General features: G+C 39.8%; 1 protein-coding gene across 1 annotated transcript in view; it reads left to right on the top strand.

Annotated features, from left to right (window-relative positions):
• MKLN1 (muskelin 1) overlaps positions 1-24,279 on the top strand; it is an 84,490-nt gene that overhangs the window by 22,194 nt on the left and 38,017 nt on the right. Inside the window, exons 7-8 of the mRNA XM_026862636.1 lie at positions 7,258-7,370; positions 22,713-22,925. Coding sequence (XP_026718437.1) covers positions 7,258-7,370; positions 22,713-22,925 — 326 coding nt within the window. The remainder of the gene's footprint in view (positions 1-7,257; positions 7,371-22,712; positions 22,926-24,279) is intronic.

A 24,279-nucleotide genomic window follows, 5' to 3' on the forward strand; every position in this document is an offset into this window, starting at 1 on the left:
GTAGTTACTGCTTTAGAGGAAACACTCGAGTTATTTTGTATATGAAAGCAAACTTTTTTTTTTTTTTTTTTGGTCGAAGAGGTTTGAGATTCATGAGAGTGAAGTGCTGCTGGAGGGTTGCTGGTGTTTGCCTGCAAAAGCAGCTGTGAACGCTCCCTAGTGGCCTCGGCGAATAAGTAGACGGGGACTGTTTCACAAGCGCACCAAGAACACGTGAGGCTTGTGAACTTGGAAATGACAGTCCTTTAAACCTTCTGAAAACAGTATAGTCATGGTAGTGTGAGTCTTTGTTTCCATTCTTGTTGGTTTTTGTTAAGTCCTACTAAGCTTATTATCTCTGCCTTTGACTTAAGTTTTCACTCTGCTTGAACAATGTGGTGAAAAGCATCGATATAGTTTCTTTTTACTTGCACGGAACTGGCTGGAGAACACCCACAGAGGTAGAAGCCTGGTGTGGGAGAGCTGGATCTCCCTCTTGTCATGCTAGTCCTTTCTTGCTGCAGCTCTAGCCAGTGGTGGTGGGATAACTTCAGAAAGTTTCTCTGTGGGATACTTGGGAAATTGCTTAGTTTTGCTTCCAGGCCCACTGAGGCTTGTAAAAGCCTAAATGTTTTGGAGATTATCAGTTCTGCTATTTAATTTGGCTCATGAATAGGCCAGGGGAAGTTCTTGGTGCTGTTATTCTTGAAACGAGCTGTTGCTGATCGCTTGAGTTTGCCTTTTGAATATAGGTAGTGTTTAATGAGACTGTGGGAATTTCGCCAGTTGTGTCAGGATGTGTTTTACAGACTGGAGCTGTAAAGCTCCCTGGCTAACCTTGAGCAAATCTAGTATTAATGGAGAAAGGAGCAGCAGCATACTCCTTCCTCCAAAGACATCTTCCATTCTCCCTTCCTTACCCACACACTTGTTGTTTTTTCAGAAGTCTTTGGCAACTGAAGAAAAATACGTTCACTTTGAACTCCTTGTTAGAGGGGTGAGATCCTTTGCAAGAAATAATATTCAACTTTAATCTTTTAGAAATGAGGTGAAACACCAAAATCATGCATATAAGCTGGTTTTGAAGTTTCATATCACCTAGAATAGGTGTTGGAAGCAAATTTTAATCTCTGATGTCCAGACCTGCTGTAGCTATAACTGGACTATAAATGGTTCTGCTTTTTTATTAACCTCAAGGAAATATTAACCAGTTGTTACTGACTACAAAATTATAAGTTTTATTTTTAATAAGCTTTGTAATAATACCAAGCCTGCTGGATGCACCTGTGTTAGTGCTAGGATAGAGGATACGGGTTAGTAAGCAGTTGAGGTAGATCTCAAGTTACTGATAGTGTGTTGCGTCACTGACACTCTGTTTATGCTCTAAGTTTCAGGTGGAATATAATTTAACTTGGTCTAAACTGCCTTTTAGCAGGTTTTATCTTCTGCTTAGGGTAGGCTGAAAGTAACTGAAAGAGCAGTTCTGGCATCTCTGCTGGCAGCCAGTAGCTTGTGCTGTAGCTCATTTCCATCTGATGTTCATGCTCTTAATACCTGCTGCAGCTGTCTTAGCATAAGTGTAGTGTTCTTTGTGCTTTGAAAAACTCTGAAAGCAGGTGGAATTGAAAGTGCAGGCATTTTGGGGTACAGAACAGAATGCAGCCTGATACCTTCCTATATTAAAAAAAAAAAAATTGTGATTCAGTGTCTTACATGCTTTCAACCATATTAGCACTCAGACTGGAACGACTCTGGATGGCACAATTAGCAAGTTGGTTTTGGTATGCATGTGCAGAAACATCAACTAAGAGGCAATCCTAGTTATAGTTGGAAACCACTGTTACATCCTTTAAAGCTTTAGACTGTAAATGAAAACAGAAGGTTAATGTTATTTCTGCTTTTTTCCTGCAAGGTGCATGTCTTTTATGTAGTTCTCCATTTGGGAGGCTGGAGAGTTTTCTGCCCTTTTCTACGTGGAAGTGTTTGGGTAGTTACAACCCAGGTGCATAGATTAAAATTAAAGTATCTTCAGAACACCAAAGTAAAAACAACTCCAGTGTTCTTGTGTGTTGTGTGCTTCGTGTCAGTCCTGAAATATTGCTATTTAGATAGGCCCTGGTGAAATATTTAAGCAGTAAAATGCAGGCCTGTATATATTACTGTGTTGCCAGATGCATTACGCCCTAATGCAGCTTTGGATGAGGACGTAGGCATCTAGCTCTGGTACCTTGATTCACCTACCTTTGATTATGCCTTTTTATAATGCAGATGAAATACCACTGTTTATTCTGGAAGAAAGTGGGAAGGGTTAAGTGGATTGCCAAATTTGAGTTTTAAGGTATAACATCACTACTTCAGAGGAATACGTGTACTGTGTTTTGGAGATTCGGTTTGTAATTCCATTGTTAAGGTAGAATTGGTCTCCTCTCCTCTTACAGGGCAGAGGCAGATTTATGTGAATGACTGTAGTCCATAAAGCCATGTAATTTATTTTGGTAACAGAATTATAGACTATATAGAAATCATTCTATCAAAAAAAAAAAATCTTTTGTGAAATATCCTGTTTGTTTAAACCTTCATATTTTATTTCATTTTGATAAAGCCTTCTGAAGTTTTCTGACGAGCCTGTTTTAGAAATAATAGCTAAGCAACCAGGATGATGTTTTTTGTCTGCATTTCTCTTTGGCAAGTGAAACATTTTTCTGAAGGAAAATATTAGTGAAATAGTCTTTATTGATGTGTTATCTCTGTTCGCGCACTGAAGTGAAGCTACTCTGTTATTTTGGTTGTACATTACTTTGCTTTTCCTTTGGTAGGAAGGAATTCTGCTTACTTCATTCTGTTAGATAAGTGAGAACAAACCTGTAGGTTGGGAACAGTGGGAGATTCAGAGCAGTGGGCACAGTGTGCCCATAGTATATGTGGGCAACACAGTAGAAGTGATGAGGCTGGTGCAAAAGCAGCGTGGAAAGATGAAGTGAGAGCAGCAGACATGAAGGATGCTGTTTTGCCTGAGGAAAACACTGCTATCCATAAGATATTTAAAGATGGGACTTGTGTACAAGATGAAGAGATCTCTGAAACAAAACACAGATGGCTTCTAAACTCTGAAACACAAACAGCTGCTGAATCCTGGAGGTTACTCAACTTTGTGGTGCATTCACATTTGAGAGGAAGATTGTATGCCTACCCAGGCCATCGCTAGCCTGAAAAAAAAATAGATCTGGCCACTATCTACGCTGAACTGCGCTTCAGAAACTGAGTGGTGTGATACTTCAAGAAAATTTAAGGTTGGCGTCATAATTGTGCTCCAAGTGCTCCTTTTACAAAGTAGACAAAGCTGCTTGCAGAGAATCAAATCTATTGTTACTACATAGGGAAGTGACATCCTTTCATAGAAGACTTTGGATATATGATACACCTAGATTTTTTATTTTACATCTGAGATGAGTCCCTCTTAGTACTAGGGACACTGATTCTCAAATACACCCTCAGCAAGTTTGGGGTGGTAGCTAGTTGGGAGGGCAGTGACTGATGACCTACAGAATAGGGCTGGGAGTCAAAGGGACCCTGAGGGGCTGCAGGGAGAACCTTGTGAGGTTCAGCCAAGACATGAAGAGCCCTGAACCTGGGATGTAACAGCTCTGTGCAGTGGTGTAGCTGGGGACTGACTGCATGGAAAGATTTGCAAGGTGGTAGACAGCTGAATGTGCGTCAGCAATGTGTCCTTGTATTGATGAAGGCCAACCCTCTGCTAGGCTGTATTAGCAGAAGTATGGTCAGCAGGTTAAGGGGAGGGTTAGTGTTCCTCTTTTGGGTACTTGAGGCCACATCTGGAGTACTGCGCCCAGTTTGGGCTGTCTGGTACAATAAGGATGGTGGCAGTCTGCAATTGAGCCCGGTGAGGGGCCACTGAGGTGGTCGGCAGCTGGAGCACAAGATGTATGAGGAGATGCTCAGGGAGCTGGTTTTGTTTAGAAGAAAGAAAAGGGCTCATGGGAGGATCTTAGAGCTGATGGGGGAGCGTGGAGAAAAGAGCCAGTCTCATTTTGGGGGGTATAGAGGGATTGGATGAGGTGCTATGGACACATTGCAGCAAGGGAAATTCCAGTTAAATAAGTTAGATTCTTAAAGAAAAAAAAAAAAAAAAGAAAAAAAAAAAAAGTAATGAAGGTGATCAGTCATTGGAGCAGGGTTCCAGACAGTCTGAAATGCTCATCTTTGGAGGTATTCAAAGTATAACTGAATGCTTCCCTCTGCAACCTGGTCTGTTGCTGAAATTTGGGAGATGGCTGAAGGACAGGATGACTTGCAGAGGTGTTTTAGGTCCATAACTCTTTTGTATTCTACAGAGAACTGTCCTAGCAAGAGACATGGAAATACCATTTGACCAAAGTATTTAATTAAATGTGTCACCAGGTTTGGAATGTATTCTTTGTGCCTGTCTGTTAGAAGTTAAAACCAGGGATGCTCAGGCATGCCAAGCATCTTTTATCAGCCTGGCTTTAACAATTTGCCAGGTAGAGTCCTGATCAGATGAGGAAGATCCATTGTATGAGAATCCTACCAAGGATTTTGCAACACAGAGAACATGGAGTAAAAAGAAGTTAAAAGAGCTGACTTGGAGAACATATGTGAACCTCAACTGAAACTATCCCAGGATTTTTGATATTTAACAGGGATTGGAGAAGGCTGCTTTGCATACTCCTCTGAAAAATGGAACTTAAGGAGAGGTTGACAGGCAATATGTTAATTTTTGTGAACATACGTTCTCTAATAATTTGAGGAGTGTGCTTGAGCCTTCTAGTCTTCCAGAGAGTACGGGAAGAAAAGAACTCAGACATTATAGAAATATTTTTGACTAAGCAAGCAGTTCAGAAATATTCACAGAACATATTTAATTCAAAGTGTTGAATTTGTATTCAAAAATAAACGTAGAGGAGATAAGGTTAAGATGCTGGAGGAGAAGTTTGACTTCCTAAATGTAGCTGGTAAAAGCTTTAGATAAATATAACCGCTTTCATGTTTTTCTTGTTGCCTTGCAGGTAGGTTTGAAAATTCTTCTGCTCTGTCCCTAAGGCAGAATAGAGGCTTGCTTTAATAAAGCAGCATCAATATTGTCCCGTTACATATTGCTCAGATACAAAGGAAGAATCCTTCGCTGTGCCAGAGCAAGATGCCCTGCTTGCAGCTTGAGTTCCCTAGTGTCACTAAAGTAGAAATAGTTATATTGATGTGAGACTGCTGTGCTCCCTTCAAGCTTCCCCACTCCTGCTGCCTGGAAGTTTGTGATCTCTTCCCTGTGTCTGTCTGCTTCTTTGAGTATTTGCTGATAACGTTGTTTAGATGGCAATGACTGAGTGTTAGGCATGCATGCTGGGTCTGTCCTGGCTGGGTCTCTGCAAGCAGGGTGAAAAAATAACCCTCCCCACAAAATCTGAATTTTGTAGAAGGTGTGATACTGGTGGGGGAACAGACTGAAGTATGACTTGGAGAAAAAAAATATTAAAAAAAAAAACCCCAAACCCCGACCCGCACAACCCAAAAAAGCAACTAACCAAAAAACCCCACCAAACAACTAATTTTTCCTTATACCATGGGAGAACAATTGCAAACTTTAGAAGAACTATGAGAAATTATTTTCTTGAGATTACCAGCAACAGATGCGTTTATGCATTGAGACATGTTTCTTTTAAAATACAGAAATTTCTTATAAAAATATGTATATAGTTCCATAATGTCATAAGACTAAAAAATGACAGACATTCTGAGTCTAGATCGTGATGGAGCCTTTCTTTCATTCGAGCTACAGTTTACCATCAAGATGAAAAATAAGTTTTTGCTACACTGTTCGTGTGCACTTCTGTTATCACTGGGGGATGCTCGCAGTTCGCACTAGCTGTACGATTGTACTCCTCTTTCAGTGCTTACATGCCATTTAGTTCTGACAGCTTGATTTAGGTAACTTTCAAAATCTGAGTTTTCATCAGATTCATTCAGGTTTGCTATTAAATTTCATCTGAGACAACAAAGCCTTTACAGGCAGGCATGACGTTTTGGCAAGGCCCCAATAGGATACTTAGCTGGTGCCAAATCTTTTATTTTTCTCGGCTATCAATGAAGCTGTTGTGGTAATGTGGGTTTTGTGAGCTGTGAGAATTTATGTGCACAAAGGGACCTGCTCTTTGCAGGGAACACTGGGAGCCCTGAGTCCAGGAGGAAGGGTAATTAAAGTTAATGAACCAGGGTAACCTTTCCATGGTGATGACCACTATCCTGATGGTAGGTAAGGGTCAGGGACTAGTCCCATTTTATAATCGTGCTTCTAACCCTGCTCTTTAATTGGTGTTGGATTAAAAATTGGCTATTACCTCCATAATAGAACTGGTTTGCGGGTTTTAAAGGGGTTTTTCAAAGCTCTGCAAGTCTTCAGTGGCTTGTTCTTCTTGGGTTTGGCTTCGTGTTGTGTTCTAATGCAGTCTAAAAAATGAAGTATTTTTAGCATTTGAGACCAGATAGTGATGTTTCTATAATGGGAGCAGCTTAGTTACTTCTCCATGTCAGAATAGAGACTTCTGTCTTAAATGCTTCCCATGTTCAGAGGCTTCATCTAGTTTTATCAGTGAGTCTGAGAAGCCTTTGAACTTGCTGTGCACAGACCAGTTGTGGGTCTGAAGTGACAAGCTCTGCAGATAGGCCTGAAACACTGACTTAAACCTGTAACTCTTATACTTACTTTTGTGGCGTCAGGTAAGTTACTTTATGTAAGGCATTTCCCTTGAAGAGGATTTCATCGCTGAAGTAAATTTGTCTTTCTAGGGGATGGACTAAACAACAAAAAAGCTTTGCTGCTGCTGTCTCACAAGTCTAATACATAGATCTTGCACCAAACAGGGTACAGTCTGAGATGTCATTGATAGACTAAAATGCACACTATCCAAAATGTTAAATATTGTTCATTTGTCTGTCTTGAATTTTAATCAGAAGGCTGTGGATTTGATTGCCTCTTATGCAAATGTAGAAATAGAAAATGATTCCTTGAGAATTGGCTGTCTATCAATCCTAAAAACTTCCATTACTAAACCAAACCACATTTCTTTGTCTTGATGACTGGTTCCACTCAAAGACGAGTATTTCTTTAAGTAAGAATCAGCTTAAATTTCTCTTATGATAGTCTGTGTGTTTGTCACGGGTGTTTTCTAGGCGTTAGCTTGTTTAAATGCGTTCTTCTTTTAAAATAATAATTAACATGTTCTTCCATTATTTTTTTTTTAACAGAAACTGTTTATTTGTTTGGTGGCTGGGATGGAACTCAGGATTTGGCTGACTTCTGGGCCTACAGTGTGAAGGAAAACCAGTGGACTTGCATATCCAGGGATACCGAGAAAGAGGCAAGTTCTGCAAACATCTGTATTGTTACTAAAACATCACTTGTTGCACAAAACATGCCATTCTTTTGAAGTTCTTGTATTGCTATATAGCAGGCAGCGAGAGCCACAAAATTCAGACCTTCAGGTTACAAAGACTTGTGAAATGCTTACATTGGGGAAAAATGTAGATGGATGTGAATATGAAGTGTTAAGGTTGCTGGAGGAGAAAGGTTTATTTCTCAAGAGCAGAGTAATCAGTTAAAAATCTGTTCAGTGAGTAGAATATGAGTTAAGTAATTTGATAAGACTGAGCAACTAGACTTGTTAATAAACTTTTCAGACCCGATGCTGGTGTTAGAGCTTCGGAAACAAATTGTTTATTTTTTTAGCTTTTGTCAAAAATGAGTAGAAATGGACAACTCGCAGACAGAAATCTAGAGGACAGGGGTAATTGCCAGAGGCCACAGAATCCCAGGAGCTTTTGTGGTATTCATTTGAGCCATTTTCCTTGGCGTGTTTTGCTCAGTATTTGACGTATGAAACCTCTGAAATGGATGTCGCTTGGGTTATAGGAGGTAACAAAAAAAGTCCAAGACCTTTGGATTGTGTAATTGCATGAATACTGTGAAATGTTCAAGTTCCGTGTGGTTAGTATGTTTTGAATTCGTTATTTGTTTGTCAGACGTAACTTCAGGGAATTCATTCAACCTGTTCTTGACGGTATGAAGAGTTTGAGATTCCACCACTTTTTGACAAATTCAGGAGTTGATTTCCTCAACTATTTGAAAAAAAAGTATAAAACAGTCTTATTTCTCATTTGTATTTTTCCAGTTTCTTGTCCTAGCTTGTTTTGTGAGCTTCCGTACCAGATTAAAGAACACTTTAATACTCCCATTTTTTCCTGGCAAAGGTGTTTAGAGGTTGTAATCAAGTAGGACAAATAGCCTGAGCTGAAAAAAAAAAAAAATCTCACAGCAAGGCACTTCCCGTAGCCTTCAAATCTCTGTGTCATGCACTTACTGCTTCTAACATCCTTTACAAAATGGACAATAATAAACTCAACGTGATATTCTGGTTTCTATCCTAATAGAGCTGTATAAGGGTAAAGTTGCCCTTACATTTTATATCCTTCTAAGTTGCTTTTTTTCACACATGGTCCTTTCACCACTGCTCGTGGCTACTTGTATTTTTACTCATAGGATGCTGAAGACAGATTTAGTTTTCCAGGATCCAGTCCTGTAGGCTGGGCTTATGTTGCTTCTGTTTGTCTTGAACTATGGGTGTTACTGTTTTTCTCACTGTTTACCAGACAGGTTACCTCCTTAAGATAAGGAGGGGTGTGTGTGTGTGTGATGACATAATACTAAGGGGAAATTGGGAGTCATCTCTTTTATCAACTATATGGTAAAGATAAGCAGCTAGACTTTCCTTTTCTTTTGTCTCCCTTTAAAAGCACTTTTCTTGCTTTAGAGCCACTTAGTGTGTATATTTATTTGTCTAGCTCAGGATGCAGTAAAATAGGGCCTTTCTGTCAAAAAGGGGTTACCGTGTTTTCTTCCTGCACAAACCAGTGTGTGTAGTTCTAGCGTTTAAGGGATTAATTTCCTTTCTTGCTGGGATTCTGCAGCATCCAGTTGAGCTTCTGTGAAGCTTGGGAGGCCTGGCTGGGATGCAAGGCATCAGCAGTGCCAGGAGCAGTGTGTGTTTTCTCTTCATGTTCCTCATGACTGACTCTAGCAGGGTAAGGCCGGGATGGGATATGGAAAGGAGGGCTGTGGAGGAGACACAGCAGAAGAGTTGTGAGTTGATACAATAATGAGGCTATAAAAGGATTTTGGAGGATAAAACGTTACAGGGTGCAGTGCAAGGTCAGAAAATTCAGATGGAAGATGGGAAGGGTCTTGTGCTGAGAGGAAGTAAGATTGGGGAATTTTCTTAAAAAAAAAAAATAGGTTGAATGTATGAGGAGTTTTGAAGAAGAGACATACTTAATAGAGAAGTATGAAGAAGTGTGTGTGTGTGTGTGTGTGTGTGTGTTGCTTTAGAAATGGAGTTGTAGAAGGACTCTCTGTGTGGCTGTAGTCTGCAGTGGAGTTCAGAAGAGGACCTGCCGAGGCATAGTTCAGGGTTTTGGTGATGTCCTGAGGTACACTGAATTGGCAGCTGCTGTACTTGCAAACTAGCAGTGTGGGTTGTTTTGGGTTGGTTTGTTGTTTTTTGTTTTTTTTTTTTTCCTCTGAAGAGATCTGGATAAAACCTGATTTAGAAATGAAAAGGTCAATCTCAAATGTTGAGAAGTACATTCAAAAACAAAGACTCCAGATGTTTCTCTAAAAGACATCAACTGTTCACAAACAATTTGCTAAAAGGAAATGTCTGTTGACACGGAATTTTAAAAAATATTCAAAGTAGATACCAGTAGAACTCAGTCTCTTTTTTTGTTTTGTATTGTGCCGGTTCTGCTTTTAGCTCTTTTGTTCTGATTAATCAGTGACAGTGGTTAAATTAACCGCTCAATAATTTAGCTTGGACAAGGGTGGAATACGGTAAAAGTTGCATCTTATCCAGTGTTATTGTAGGGGTAACACACAGTAATGCTTTTGGGATAAAGGTACTGGTAGCTTCTGTTGCAATGCATTATGAAAAGATTGAGCTTTTTAGTGAACTCCAGTGCTGCTGTTTTTCAAAATTTGCCAGTGAGCTGAAGAAATGTCTCTTTGCCACCTGAAATTGCGTTTGTGATTTTGAACAGTTAGACTATCAAAGCTTAACTTTCCATAGCCCTTTTTATGTCAGGAAAAAATGTCTACAGCGCTGCCGGAGTAGCTGATCACTTACAGTCTTGAAAAGGGGGGTCTAGAGGACCTGCTTGCCCTGTTGGGCTGAACCTCCAGTGTAGGTACCACAGCTGCTGATGGACAAACAGACCTAACTTAGAACATCCCCACCATCCCTTCAGTGTATGGATCCAACAAGGCTCCCACAGCCCGTCTCAAACCATCCTCCTCCCAGCCTGCTTCCTTCCAAGGAGATGCACCATGGAGCAGCTCATGACCTCTCAACTGTACCCACAACTTCTGTCCTTCTGTCTCCTCTGAAGTATCCAACAGCTCTAGGGATCAGCTGGCACTAGGCACAGCCAAAACATGTTTAGTCTAAAAGCCTTTACAGATTTTTACACTGAACCAAGTGGAATATTCTGACAAATGCAATTGTCTCCAGTGTTTATTAATGGCTGTAGAGCAGTAGACCTTTCCAGGATTTGGGAATAAATAGTTTTGAAAAAACAAACCTTGTCATTCCTTGGGCATTTTGATCCTAGGCCAGTGTCAATTAATAGAGAAACGTAATGTGTGTGTGTGTATGTTTTGATGTCTAATATTTCTAGTTTCCAAGCAGCAGCTTTCTTTTTTGAGGGCTAATTTAGTAAAATTAAGTATAGGAGGGCAGTTTAAGAGAACTGTAGGAAAGACTTTGCTTGGTGTAGTTATGTGGATTTTTAAATAGCATCGAAATGCTGAGGGAGGTTGATGCCTCTGGAGATTTGATAAATGAGAAGAAAGAAGCGTGATGGTTGGCATATTTTGTATGTCACTAGTATTTCTGTACCTTGTTTCGGTATTTCCTAGAAACATGAGAAGAGATACAGGATCTCCCTTCAAACTGTGTTACTGCACAAATTGGTAGCTTCTGTGGCACATGTTTGTAAATATGCTGTGCTGACTCATTCTCATTCTGGCTTTTTTAGAGGAAAATCCTGTTTACAAATCAGCTCTGGGAAGGACGTGAAACTTGTGTAAATGGGCTAGGTTTAGGTGACACTGTGTTTTCTCAAACTTTTGAAGCATTTCTTGCCAAAGGTAGAAGTGAAGGTATTGTCGTGGGTTAACTGGTTGAGAGGATAAGTCATTTCTCACAGTGAAGGAAAGTGTAAGTCAACAAGCTTCTACTGTTCGGTAGGTTCAAAATGATCTAGAAAAATCATTGTATTGTAAGGTGACAGTTTTCTGCTTAAGACCAAGTGCTTTTCCACGATATTGAAAGTAAAAGCTGACAAGTGTAGAAAGATCTCATAATAGTGAGAACCAGGGTGAATTTCATCTGCTACTGTATTTCCAGTTAAATTTTTCTGCAGTGCCTGCATGCATGTCTTTGTTTGTTGACATGGATGAATTTATCCAAAGCTTTTCAATGTCATGTTACCACACAAGTGTTTTATGCATTTGTAAGCGTTTGTGACACCTATGACTGTTGGGTTTTTTTGGATGTGATGCAGAAATATGCTTATCTATGTAAAGCTTTTACCCTATGCTGTTTCAAGTGTAGGAACTGAACTAGTCTCAAATATTGACTCCTCCTCACAGATGGTGATATAGTTTGGAAGACGCTTTAAGTAACTTGAGGGTTTTTTGTTTCAAATACTGTGATGTTTATGGACTTGAGATCTAATATGCTGAATCTGCCATGTCCTACTTCTGAGTAGTTTTGGTTGTACAGATGCTCGGTTGTACGAGATGCCTGGTGCCACAAAAGCACATAGGGAGAAAGCAGCTGTCCCCAAAAGCCTCCAGTAGAAACTTGGATACTGCAGATACACCTCTGAGCCAACTTCCTAAATAGTGTAAATGCCTACAAAAGTAGGGACAAAGGCGGCAGATGCTGAAGTGAACCAAATGAAAAGTATTCTAGGCTGATCCTAAATATTGCATGCTAATGTTTTATTTTCCTTCCTGCTCAGTAGCATAGTGGTTTTAAAACGTTCTAGCCAGTATTCTTTCTCCAAAACGTTAAAGACTTTCAGATATGCCTGACTAACTTCTCCAATGATTTTCACCTAGGCAGCCTAAAACAAAAAGACCCTGTTGAGGGAGGAGTACCTCTTCTTCTATTTATCTAGTTATTTATTTATTTAATATAAACTTTAAAAAAAAAAAACCTTTTTAGCTTTTAAAGGTAAATTCTTATTTGCTTATACTACCTTGTGTGCCTAAGGAGCTCTGTCCTCTTAACCATTGTTTGTTTTTCTTTAATGACATTTTTTTTAAAAGATCATCCATGTTTTAAAGAAGCACTGGGTCTTAAGTTATTCAGTTGCATCACCAGGAGTCTGTAGTTCTTGCTTGCAGCCTGAAAAAAGTGCAGAAAACCAGCCAAACTTCCATTATTTTGAACACCAGATGTTTCAATGTCTGGAGGTCCATTTCCTCCACTCACTGATATTGAAGTCAGTCTCACAGAGAAGAGAGTACTAAAATAAATGCATTATGCACGGTGTTTTGAAGGCTGCAAAACTTTGGCAGTCCTGGAGCTTGTGTGTGCCAGTCTTCAGATTATACGTGGATTTCCAAACCATCGTAAAGCCTTCAGCTGCAAGAAGTGCAGCTTGTAAACTCCTTTTACACCTTGAAGTAATGCATCATGTATAGTTGATTTGTGGCGTTCATGTTCCTATAAAAATCACCACTTCGGCTCTAGCTTATGATGAGTTTACTGCAGTGATCTCTGATCCGGAACGCAGCTTTATTTTATTTCTATGACTTTATTAGGAAGTTATTGCATCATCCAGTTCCCTGTAAATTGCAGATGAGGCAGTATACAGAGACACGCTAGGGTGGCTGTGAATGCATCTCGGGGAAGATGACACATTATTCAACTGCTTAAGGTATTACAGAATTTTCAGGTAAGGATTTAGGGAAAGGATGGATATTGGTATAACACTGATTTATGTCCTTTTGGGTTTTAAATGCACAGAAATATGCACCTGTAAGACAAGAGCCAGCTGGAATCCCTGTAACCTTGCGTTTCACACTGAATAGATGGGGGAAAATGATTTTAAAGAAACAAAAGAGTATGTGGGGGTAGAAGGTGGGAGGAAAGCTTAATCTCTTGCCAGCAAAGTGAAAGTAGCATCACACGCCAGTCAACTTTGCCTTGGGAGCGCTCTCTTATTTCAGTTAGTCTGTGAAAGGCTTCCGTTACATTAACACTCTTCAAGCTGTACAAATACAGAAATCCCTGAAGAAATATCAGTTATCCCAATATGGTAACGTAGGGGAAGCAATCGCAAGTAGTATCATAGATAAATCCTTAGCTAAATTGCCTGGATAATGACATCCTTGAAGATGTAGTAAGTTTTTGTGGACTTTGCAGCTAACAATGTGTTTCTGCCACTGGGTTTTGGAGGTTTCTGGACTGTCTCAAGAGCTTATACTGGCGGAATGGATAGTGCATTGATACGTTGAGTTCTTGTACCCGAGAGGGCTTAGTATGTTTAATAGGACTTAATCCATAAATTTTCCAGGGCATGTATGTGATGGAGGTTTTATTGGTGATGGAGATTTTATTGATGCTGGGATTTGGGAACTGTTGGGTTCTAGTCCTTGTGTTGCCCAATTATTGCTTTGTCGTGAGAGCTCTGTCTTTAACAGCTCTTCCTCACATTCTTGCTGCCATGCATTACTCTGACTCTTCTTAATATCAGGAAGAGGAGGGTTTAGTAACATGGTGCTTCACAGACCTCCCGTGAAAATACTTTCCTGGCTGATCTTCCTGTGTGCAGGTTATTGCAAAATTGAAGATGCCTTGTTGCTGAAACTGTGACACAGCAGAGACTAGCTGTGGGCTGCACTTCCAGTGGTAATTAATGCCGTTCCTGCAGCTGGATAACTAAATTATGTTTGGAAAAAGCTGAAAGGTGATATAACCAAAAATTTCAGAAGCTACATCTTTCCTAATCTGTCACTCTAGTTCAAAAGAAGGCAAGTCTCCACAGTTCTGTTTCTTTAATGCTGAAAATATTCCTGAAATATGTGTATTTGTTTTCTCTTGCCATGTTGCTGTAATAGCTAACAGAGGGAGCCTGCATTAAACTGTACTTCGTATCTGTATCCTTGAGATACATATAGACGGGTTAGCCTGAGGGGGGAAATTATACAGCCGCTTTTATGACTTTCTAACACCTCTGGGTACAAACTACTCCTTTGTCATCTGTTTAAGACTGTCTTTGCTTTCTCAGAAACATCTGAGAGCCTGTGGTTGTCAAAGTATTTAGACTTATAATTTCATGTTTGTTTTATCACCAGCCTTTCAAGAACAATGAATTAAAAAATTCTAGCCTGGCTACAATCTTCGTCTTTGTGGCTAAACAGTCCATAAATGACTAGTTAAATATTTTTTTTTACAGTCTGCTAGCCTGTTGGTCTGCAAGTAGCTAAGCTGAATAGTTTGCATCTATGGAAAAATCTCTCTTGGCTGGACCTTCACTAGCCATTGTTACTGCTAATGAGAGGACAGCGTGAACTTATGATGCATGCAAAAATGACCTCATTCAACATCCTGCAATTGTTAATGGGGTTAGTTAAATTCGGCACACGAGGGATGTTGTCCTGAGGGCCCATCTCTCAGAGCTGGTGAAAGCTCTGGTTCTGTGGTGGGTCGTCTGTTATATTTCATCAGCGTTACTGAAAGCAAAGCTGAGCAGCTGATGTGTAAAAAAGCAATAACCTACTTGCTAAAATTTAAGAAGATACAATTTTACTCATATTTCATCCCTGTGAGTAGCGCTTTGTTTGCAGGTAAATTGTGCCTTTTGTTAGAAATAGTACAGTACTGATGTCCTTTTGCTGCAAGGTTGTCTCTTACTAGGGGTATTACCTCAGTGCTTCTCTCATTTGCATTTGTAAGATGAATCACGTAGGTTGGGTGACTTATTTTGACGGTAAACTAAAGCCTAGACAAGACCTTCATATGCATTCTTGCAAGCTGCTTCACACAAATTAAAGAATTATTTCATACTGTTTGCATGCTTGAAGCTCTGGGAGTTTTTTCCCCTTTTCACTATTCCACTTACTTACCTAGAAATTCTCTTGATTATAGGATGCCTGGGTTTACTGCAACGTGAGATCCAGGGTGTTAAGCATTGCTGGAAGGCCTTGATAGCTTGGTGTGAGAGCAAGCCAAGTGAGAGAGCACATAGCTTAGAAATGACCCGGGGATGTGGCTCCCTGCACTGGCAGTAATGCAGACATTGATTGCCAAAGTTGTTTCGGCGCTGTAGGTAGACTCACACAACACAGATGTCAAAAGCAGAATATTGGTGCTTTGGAAAGTTCATGAGTCAATTCATAGGATGTGCTTCATATCTTTAGAGGTATGCTAATCAGGGCTTATCAGAAGCCAGTAGATCACATGCTAGTTCGTTCCTTTATGAAAATACTCTGAAATTAGTTGTTTCTGCAAGCAGGCCTGCTGGGATACTAATTTTTTAATAGATAATATCATGGGAATAGAACATGAAGCACTATTTGTTTTCATAGCAATGTTCATGGGCTGCACTGAGTCTGTGCTCTGCTGTGCTGAACCTGCACTGATCCCTGAAGGATGGAGCCAACAGTCAGAGTCTTATGTAGGACTGGAAGGGATGGGCCCCTCGTGGGTCATCAAATCCAGTCCACTGCTATTGTAAGGATCACGTCGTATGATCTCTGAGCTTAATCATTTGACTTATAAGCTCATTGAACCAACTTTCAAAAATAAAAAAACCTGGGCCATTTATTTTTTTACTTCTAGTCTAAGCAGCAAAAGTTTCCTTGTGGAAGGCTCAACTTGAAGTCATGAAATACCAACAGCGAGAAATTAGGACTATCCCAAATGTGCGCATGCTTTTAGGAAATAAAAAAAAACCCCTTCATCCTTTTTTTTGTTTTGTTTTGTTTTCCCACCTTAGAGTTGAATCAAAACGGTGTGATAAAAGCTGCCTCTGACTTTAATCTGTTCCATCATGTCTGAGTCAGATGCCCAGAAAGGACTTTGCAACTAAATCTATTTAGTTGCATTGCTATAGGAGGGTACTTGTAAGCAGATTAGCCATAGCTCAAATACTATGTCAACTGCCTGACTGAAGACTATCTTCCTTGACTTAGTTGTGGCTAGATTTATTAGTGGCTAATTATTTGCAAATAGTTGTCCGAAACTTCTCGTCATCCAAACCTAATATTTGTTGGAAGATATTTAACTGTTTTGTGTGGAAAAATTATGTAGACCCATGGTGTTCCAGTGCTGGTCCTGGGAGTTTTAACCATTATGATTCTTAGCCAGGTTCTGATCTATTTAATAATCCCAAAATTGGCAGAATATATTTAACTGCATACTCTCAAATAATATTCTTTATAGCTGGTACTGCAGCTGTAAAAGTAAGTTGGAGTATCTGTTATTTTTGATAAATGGTGGCAAGGATATCTTAAGAGTGAAAATGCATGGCTGCTGACCTAGTGTGACTGTTAAGCTTCATATGCTGCTTTAAGCTCTTACTTGAGGCAAACTTGCAGAGTAATTGAGTGAATGGAGTGTGCTTCCAGCATCCAGAATAATTTTTGAGCTAGACTCCCATCTTATGCTCTTAGAAACATTTGAGATCCCTCTTTAATCCTTTTCTGCGTCTACCCTGTGTGACGTTCAGAGGTTTAAGTCTAGTGCTAGAGCTGTCAAGTCTTGGACATCAAATGTCACGTGTAGTGCTGGTTTCTACCATCATACAGAGTATGAAAAAGTAGCTCGGATATGCTATTTATGGGAGGGCCTTGCATGCTTAAACTCTTAGAGATGGCGCACACACCTAGCTGTGTGCCCGTGCTGGGCTGTTCTCACCGCGAGCACTGTTGTGATGCTCCTCTCGTGTGAGTGAACGTGCAAGACCCCCCTCCCTCTCGTGACTTGGTGATTGCATGGGTGTTAGAAGCAATGCATCAGCTTCTGTTCATTTTCTTTGTGTTTTGGGCTGATGGGCAATACAAATGCCCAAAGCTACCATTAAAAACCCGTAAGTTCAATTCTTTTTTTAAGTTTCTGGCACCACTAGGTTATGAGAAACTTAAAATACTTTCTGTGAGCGACTTGTACGGGGTGAAAGTGTTCTGGATTGTGTATGGCTGTGGTTGTTTCTCTTGCTGAATTTAGTACTCATCTAGAGTAAAGCGAATCCTTCTGAGCTACAGTTTAGATTCAACATTTTGGGAATACGCATTAGCTGAAGACTGGCATTGATAAAGTGCTAACAAGCTCTAATCTTAAAAACTGTGTAGACTTGAATGAGCGCCAAGAATAATATGCATTTCCTTTCGTTTTCAAGATTGTGGAGACTTTTCCTTTTTTTTTTTTTTTTTTTTGAGGGGGGGGAGTGGAGGAGGAAATATATTTTGAAACTGGGAAATGAGAGCAATTAATCTCTGCAGTTGTGTGTAGGCAGGAAGGACTATTTGTTGTATGACAGCATGCTCTCAGAGCTGGAAACAAAGTAGGTTGTTTGTGTCTTTTTATGTCCTCATCCTAGTTTGCTTTAGGACAAGAGCATTTACCTCATGACGCTTATTTTTGAACTTTATACTGGAGGCAGTGTTCACATTCCATTCAGTCTTTTACAGCACCAAGAAGGGAGAATTAGTCAGCTGTTCTTTGTTTTTATTTCCCTGACTCTTGAGCAGGGTCCAGGCTTGCTCCTGAGGTTTTTCATCTGGATCAGTCTGAATAAAACAGATTTTCTCGCAACTGAAAACCCTTTATTTGTGAAAGGTTATGATAACCAAAAGAAGCCAAGCTCCCCTGGTTTTTGTTTGGGGGGTGGGATGGGGAGTGTAGCTGGTTTCCTGCAGCCCCGTTCGTATTAAAGTGGGTTCATAGGACATTTGTTTTAAAACAAAACAAAAAATGAAGGCTATCATGTTTGTGCCTTAGCAGAGCATGCCAGGATGCTGTTGCTAAGATGATGCATGCTGATTGTGGCATAAATAGTCATTTGAGCAGACCCTACCCTAAGGAGTTGAGTACCAATCCTTTTGCTCCTGTATAGGAACAAATCAATTATTCTAAGGAGGCAGTGTTGTCTCTCGGTGCTGTTGTGTTGCTTTTTGAAAACGTTTTGTAAGTTAGTCCTTAAGTGGGATAATTGCTTTCAGCATTTGCAAGTTAAATGAAGAAAGCTCTAATTAGATTTTATAAAGTGGCTTAGCATGTTGAGAAGGCTTTTCATAAAGTATACTGTGTATTCACTTGGCGTTGCACAATTGGATTTCGTGTAGCACTGACGAAACCAAAAAAAATCCTATTTGGCCTTGGTCACTCCTGGGTGCTTAAAGGATTGAAAACCTGTCTTGGGTACTCCTAGCTATACATACTCTGTTCCTTTCCCCACCATCCCACCCTCATTGGGGCATTTATCTGTGTTTTAGAGACTGGAGGAGACCAACCTGTTTGAGGAAGGATATTAAGAGTAGAGCATAGGGGCTTGGTATTTTGTAGTGCTTGAAAATGGGGCCGTGGCACATACTGTTTAATCAGTCTTAGCCGTTATTATGCTGTGCTAATTGTACGGTGGTGCTGGGTGGCAGAGAGCCATTTTGTTCAGGTTAGTCTTAGCTCTGTGTGGGCACTTATTGAGTTCCACAGAAACCGAACAGTGCCCATGCTTAGTAATCTTTGGTATTGTTTGGTGGCCTGTAGGTTAGAAATGTGATATGCTAATGCTTTACTATTGCCATTGCAGCCTTGGCATGAGTGGAGGGACTGGCCAAAGCAGTGTAACACATTGCTTGCCATCTGAATAAGGACTTAGCCTAGTCACAAGCTGCTTTCACGTGTGGTTTCTGCAGCGTGTGTGCCAGGGGCTTCCTGACGAGAATTGGAAAGAGTCCCCAAAGCTGGTGTTTGTTCAGATCATTTGGGCGCTGTTGCTGGTGTGACTTACTAGAGTCTATTTTAACTCTCTTCGGGAAGTAGCATGTCAACTAAATCAGTCAATCAGTTCTTGAAGGTTCATCTGCAAAAATGTAGATCCCATGTGCAGACAACTTTGAAGACAATTCAATGAATCTACATCTAAAGTACAAGTACTTAATGAGATCTTGCATTGGTTTGCTGTGAGTTCAGATAACCATAGGAGCAGATAAATGGAAATTGGTCAAAGCTGTATTTTCCTTTTCTGCTTGAGAAGGCGTGGGGCTGTTTAATCTTCTCTTGTGGTTATCAGTGTGCAGGTGAAACTGTCTTTATTACCTGCAGATGTGTTTGGGAATGGCAGTTAGTGGGTTTAGAGGGGTAGTAAGATACTTTTTGTGTGTCTGCAGTTTATCTTTGATGATAAGGCCCAAATTTGAATAAAGCTACAGAGATGTCTAGTAAGATCCATTCACCTTGGGGTGCTAACTCATGGATCTTCAACCAGCCTCCATCCTGGGGGACAAAAGGTCCCTCTCCTGATCTAACCATACTTGATCTCTTCAATCGTAGGTTAGAGAGTCATGTCTGTCAAGGTCAATTTTTCTCACTTGTTGCTTATAAGGGGTCAAGGTTTTGAACGCTTCTGGAATCAATAAACTCTGTCCCATTTGAACTTGGTGGGTCACTTTCTCCGTGACAAGTTGTGGCAGTGCGTTCTTTGTCTGAACAACAGGCTTGCTATTGTAACCACATGAAGTACACATCTTTGGATGAACATTCACAACCGCCCACGGGCTCTTGATTCACTTAACCACATGTGCCTTGAACTGTTTTATTCATTTTCAGTGTCTGCCCATATCTGTCTTTGGACTTTGTGTCCCTCTTTGAAGTATATACATGCTACAAGGATGTCCATGGTCAAATTGAGTAGCTCTTAAGTGAACTCAGATTTAGTCCTTTCCCTTCTGCCTCAAATGTCAAACCAATGTGTAGCAATGTTTAATGGAGTTATTTACTCATGTTGGTAAACATGTACACTAAATTGGAAACTTTTGGCAGCTCCCATGTGATCTTGTAAGTGATAGGCAAGAATAACTCTAGTTTTCTTGGGGAAAAAATTAAAAATTGGATTAATTTTTCTCTATTATGCGAGGTAGTTCATGCTATGGTAGGCTCTGCAAGTTGATGAAATTAAAGTTCTTAAGTGAACCTGATGAAGTGATGAAGTTTCTGTGCCTGTATAGATAAAATGGTCAATCTTAAAAACTTTAGTAGCTCTTTAAAAAAGCAGATATTGCTGTGTCAGATGTGACCAATACATAGATCAGGGACGAAGATACTTTTTCCTGAATTCTTTTCTCATTTTAACATAGTCCTAGGAGCTGAAATTTGTATGTTGTATACATAGTGAGTGTAGTACCAGTGCTCTTGATGCCAATGGCTTGAAACTGGTATTGTAGGGTCTAAGTGTCTTAGACTCATGTCTGTACGTAGACAAACGTCAGCTGAAGATGCAGCTTTTCTTCAAGACAGGGCAGGTCTGGAAATTGGTAAATTGGTGATTTATTCCTGAAAGTGCCAAAGATGTTACTTGAGCAAATTTAGTAGTAGTTACTTTAGACCATGGAGTGTGTAGAGCTGAGGGAGTGGGGGAAGATACTTAAATCAGCAGGTTCAATTAAAAAAAATGAAATCACCTGACAAATAGGGGAGAGCCAGGAGGCACAGGTAGGTCTTACTGTTTTGTCTACAAGGCAGCTGAGCCAAGGCAAATACGTGCTCTTTGGCGGGGAAACAGTGGCTTATCCTTAAGTGTCCCAGCTGCATAACTAGAGATGGACTTTGTCGGCTGGCGTTACTTTCTTATGAATCAGGGGCAACCTTTGTGACTACTCAAGTGAGTACTTTTCACGCAAAGAAACTTCCCTTTGTGTTTGGAACAGGGTCCTTTGGAAGATACTGATTTATATTTTCTAGGAACAAGATAAAGTATATTGTTGTCTTCTCTGTCAACATCTTCCATGTGACCAAAGGCAATGAATGAACTTTTGCCGCATTTCAGGATTTTATGCTAATGTTTCACTTCCATCGGTATTTTTTTTTTTCAGAAAAGAAAATTATCTTAATTAGCATGAAGTAACTAATCCTCAAAGCTGTAATCTTTTGATGACATAATGCTTCGTATTTACAAAATATGAACAATTATGGGAGTTACTTTAAACAGTTTCCAGTAATTCTTCTTTAACCAAGAAATTGAATTCCATAATGAGTAGTAAAGTTTTGACTACAAAAATATGTTTCCTTTAATTTTTTAAAATCCAGTTTAATGAAATGTGTTCCATCAGTGTATTTTAAGTTTCAGTAATAATTTCACTGTAATTTTTTACATGAAATGGTACAATTATGAAGATTTGTTTTCTGTAAAGATGGTATTTGGTAGCACTTGGAGCAAATACTGTGCTATTTGGTGTGGCATGACTACTTTTCTTTAACTCTAGTTCTTCTAATAAATGGTGATTTATGTTACATCTTTTCCTAATTGTATCATCTTTAATTTTTGATTTAATTATAGTAATATTTTTTTTCTTTCATACCTCAGTCTTCTGTACATGTGGTCTTTTTTGATCACTTGAAATTTACGAGTTTTTATGTTGGTTAGTTAGCCAGCCTTATTCTGGCATCCTTATTTCTAAAGTGCCAAAATTATACAAACTGAGGTCAAATAAACTACAGAATTTATCTATAAGCATGATGCTGATTTTTTTTTCTTTTTGTCTGATCTTTTGCAAATAAGACTCTGCACATAATGATTTCTTGTATTCTGAAGTAGCGAATCATGCCTCAAGATGAGTGTACGATGGCTCTCAAAATTAGATTTGGGAAGGAGAAGGGAGACTGCCCAGTAATGCGTAGCATCGTTGTAATGTTACTGAATCAATTACTGCGTGATTTAAGTTGAGCACTCCTGGATGGATAAGCGCATAATAATTTGACAGGGGCCCTCTGTGTTTGTCTTGAGGATAACTCATGGCAGTTTTGCTTACTGTGGGGAAACTTTCTTGTGGTGGGAGCCTGGAGTGGTCATGTCTATTTGTGAAGGACAGGGAGTGCTTTTGTTACCTTCAAAGACCCATTACGGGATATGATTGCTTGTGGGAGTGTCTCGTTATGATCTGTTAGAAAACAGCCTATTAATAAAACAGAGGCTCTTGTAATAGAGCACTTCTTAATCTTCTTCCTATGTAGTTATTTATAGGCTGTGACATCTTAATTTGCCTCTCATGTACATCAACTTCTGTTATTTTAAAAGATCAAGTAGCTTTCACACGCCTCTGAGAATCACTTCTAGAGGAAACAGTCTGTTTTCTGAGGCATCATACAAAAAGGCTTCAAGTCATAAGTTTGTTGTAAAAAATGTACTAAGGTAAATTTTGCTGGTGTCTTTCTAAAGGACAGAAGTTACGGAATGTCCTGTTATATAGATACTTACCTGTTAATCCTGTATTTGTCTGATTGCAAGCAGCATTTTCTTGAGTTCTCAAGATTTCCAATTCCTGATCGTACTTATTTACCCTTAGTGAGCACGCAGTGACCTACCTGGAGCAATATTAAATATATTATTCTTTTTATTTTTGTGGTCTTTTTCTTTATTAGAGTGGTCCCAGTGCCAGATCTTGTCACAAGATGTGCATTGACATTCAACGAAGGCAGATCTACACGCTGGGACGCTATCTGGATTCCTCTGTGAGGAACAGCAAATCTCTGAAAAGTGACTTCTATCGCTACGACATTGACACAAACACATGGATGTTACTAAGTGAAGACACTGCAGCAGATGGAGGTCCAAAGCTGGTGTTTGATCATCAGGTCAGCTCCACTGATACTCTTAGTGCAAGTTCTTAGTGTTTGTGAATCATCAATTTTAATTGTAGCCTCCTGCAATGTAGAAGTGCTGTACCAGGTAACACAGCAGTGATGACGAAGTTAAGTGAAATTCTAATAGCCTTGTTGTCTAATGCCGCTGACTACTGGTATTCTCATCAAATCGAGTCAGAAGAATCATAAAAACCTTCGCAAACAAATTCATTTTATTAAGACACGTTTTATTAAAGCTCAAAGCACAGTTCATCTGGTTTTAATCAGTTGTGTTGAGCTTGGTTTGCAGATCTGCCTGGTCAGAGGGCGTTGGGGAACAACTTGCGGAGCTGTGTATGGTACCTTTGGAAAAATAAGCAAGTTGCTGAAATGAGGCCAACAGGGTCAGGATTCTTTCAAATTTGGTTATCTTTAAAAATTTGTACAATGTGCTTGCTTTGTAGATATTCAAACACCCTTAGAGGAGTGGCTACTAGTCTTTCAAAAAGCCACACCTGTCCATGTGTTCTGAGTGCTTTTTTTATTTATGTTGTGTGTTAAATGCTTTTTTGTGTACTTGAAAAAGGCATTTTGTTCTTAACTGATTTTTATAAAGCATGGCCAAAACCCAGCACATCAGTACTCATTTTTAAAGCAGCCTAAGAGCTGGTTTTATTGGTGCTAGCTGTTTTGTAACTAAAGCTGTTGTTTGCCAGCACAATATTTGTTTCTGCTGACACTGAAAATTAAAGATACATGTTGTCTGCAGAACGAAAGCCAATCAGTCTTTCTGTTCTATTAATAACAAATACCAGTCTCCCAGGTGTTGGGGAAAAGGTAAAAGTAAATTGTCAGCTGGCAAGGCTACTCTGAATACCTTGTTTGCCTGCTTCTGAAATGGTTTCCTTTTTTCCCCTGCTGTCTCCTAGGAAAGAATGTCCTCCCTCAATTCTTTATCAATCTGCAGCTGGTGCTCTTCTCTCCCTCAGTACCTACTGCGATAGCGGTTTTTGTTTAACCTTCACAAAAATGTGCTGCACTAGAAGTGTTTTGTGTAGACTTTGCTGAGTAGCATCTCTATCTTACTGTTATCTTGTCTGGTTTGGAGTTTGGTGGTTGGCTTGTGTGTTTGTGGTTTTTGTGGGGTTTTTTTGTTTGTTTGTTTTTTTTGTTCCCCTCCCCACGCCCCCAGCGTTTTGTAACGCTCTGCATCGTACTGTGTCTGAAAACATCACCTGGAGTTCGGGGAGTTTTGTTTGATTTGTACTGCAGTGGATCTCTTGTGTGTCATAACCTGAATTCAGGTTTTGGGAATAAACGTATTTCTGCTGCAGTCTCATCAAAAATCCTTGGCCAGGTTATGCCC

This window comes from Athene cunicularia (assembly GCF_003259725.1).
Source record: "Athene cunicularia isolate RWA chromosome 1 unlocalized genomic scaffold, athCun1 chr1_part2, whole genome shotgun sequence".
NCBI classification, from domain to species: domain Eukaryota; kingdom Metazoa; phylum Chordata; class Aves; order Strigiformes; family Strigidae; genus Athene; species Athene cunicularia.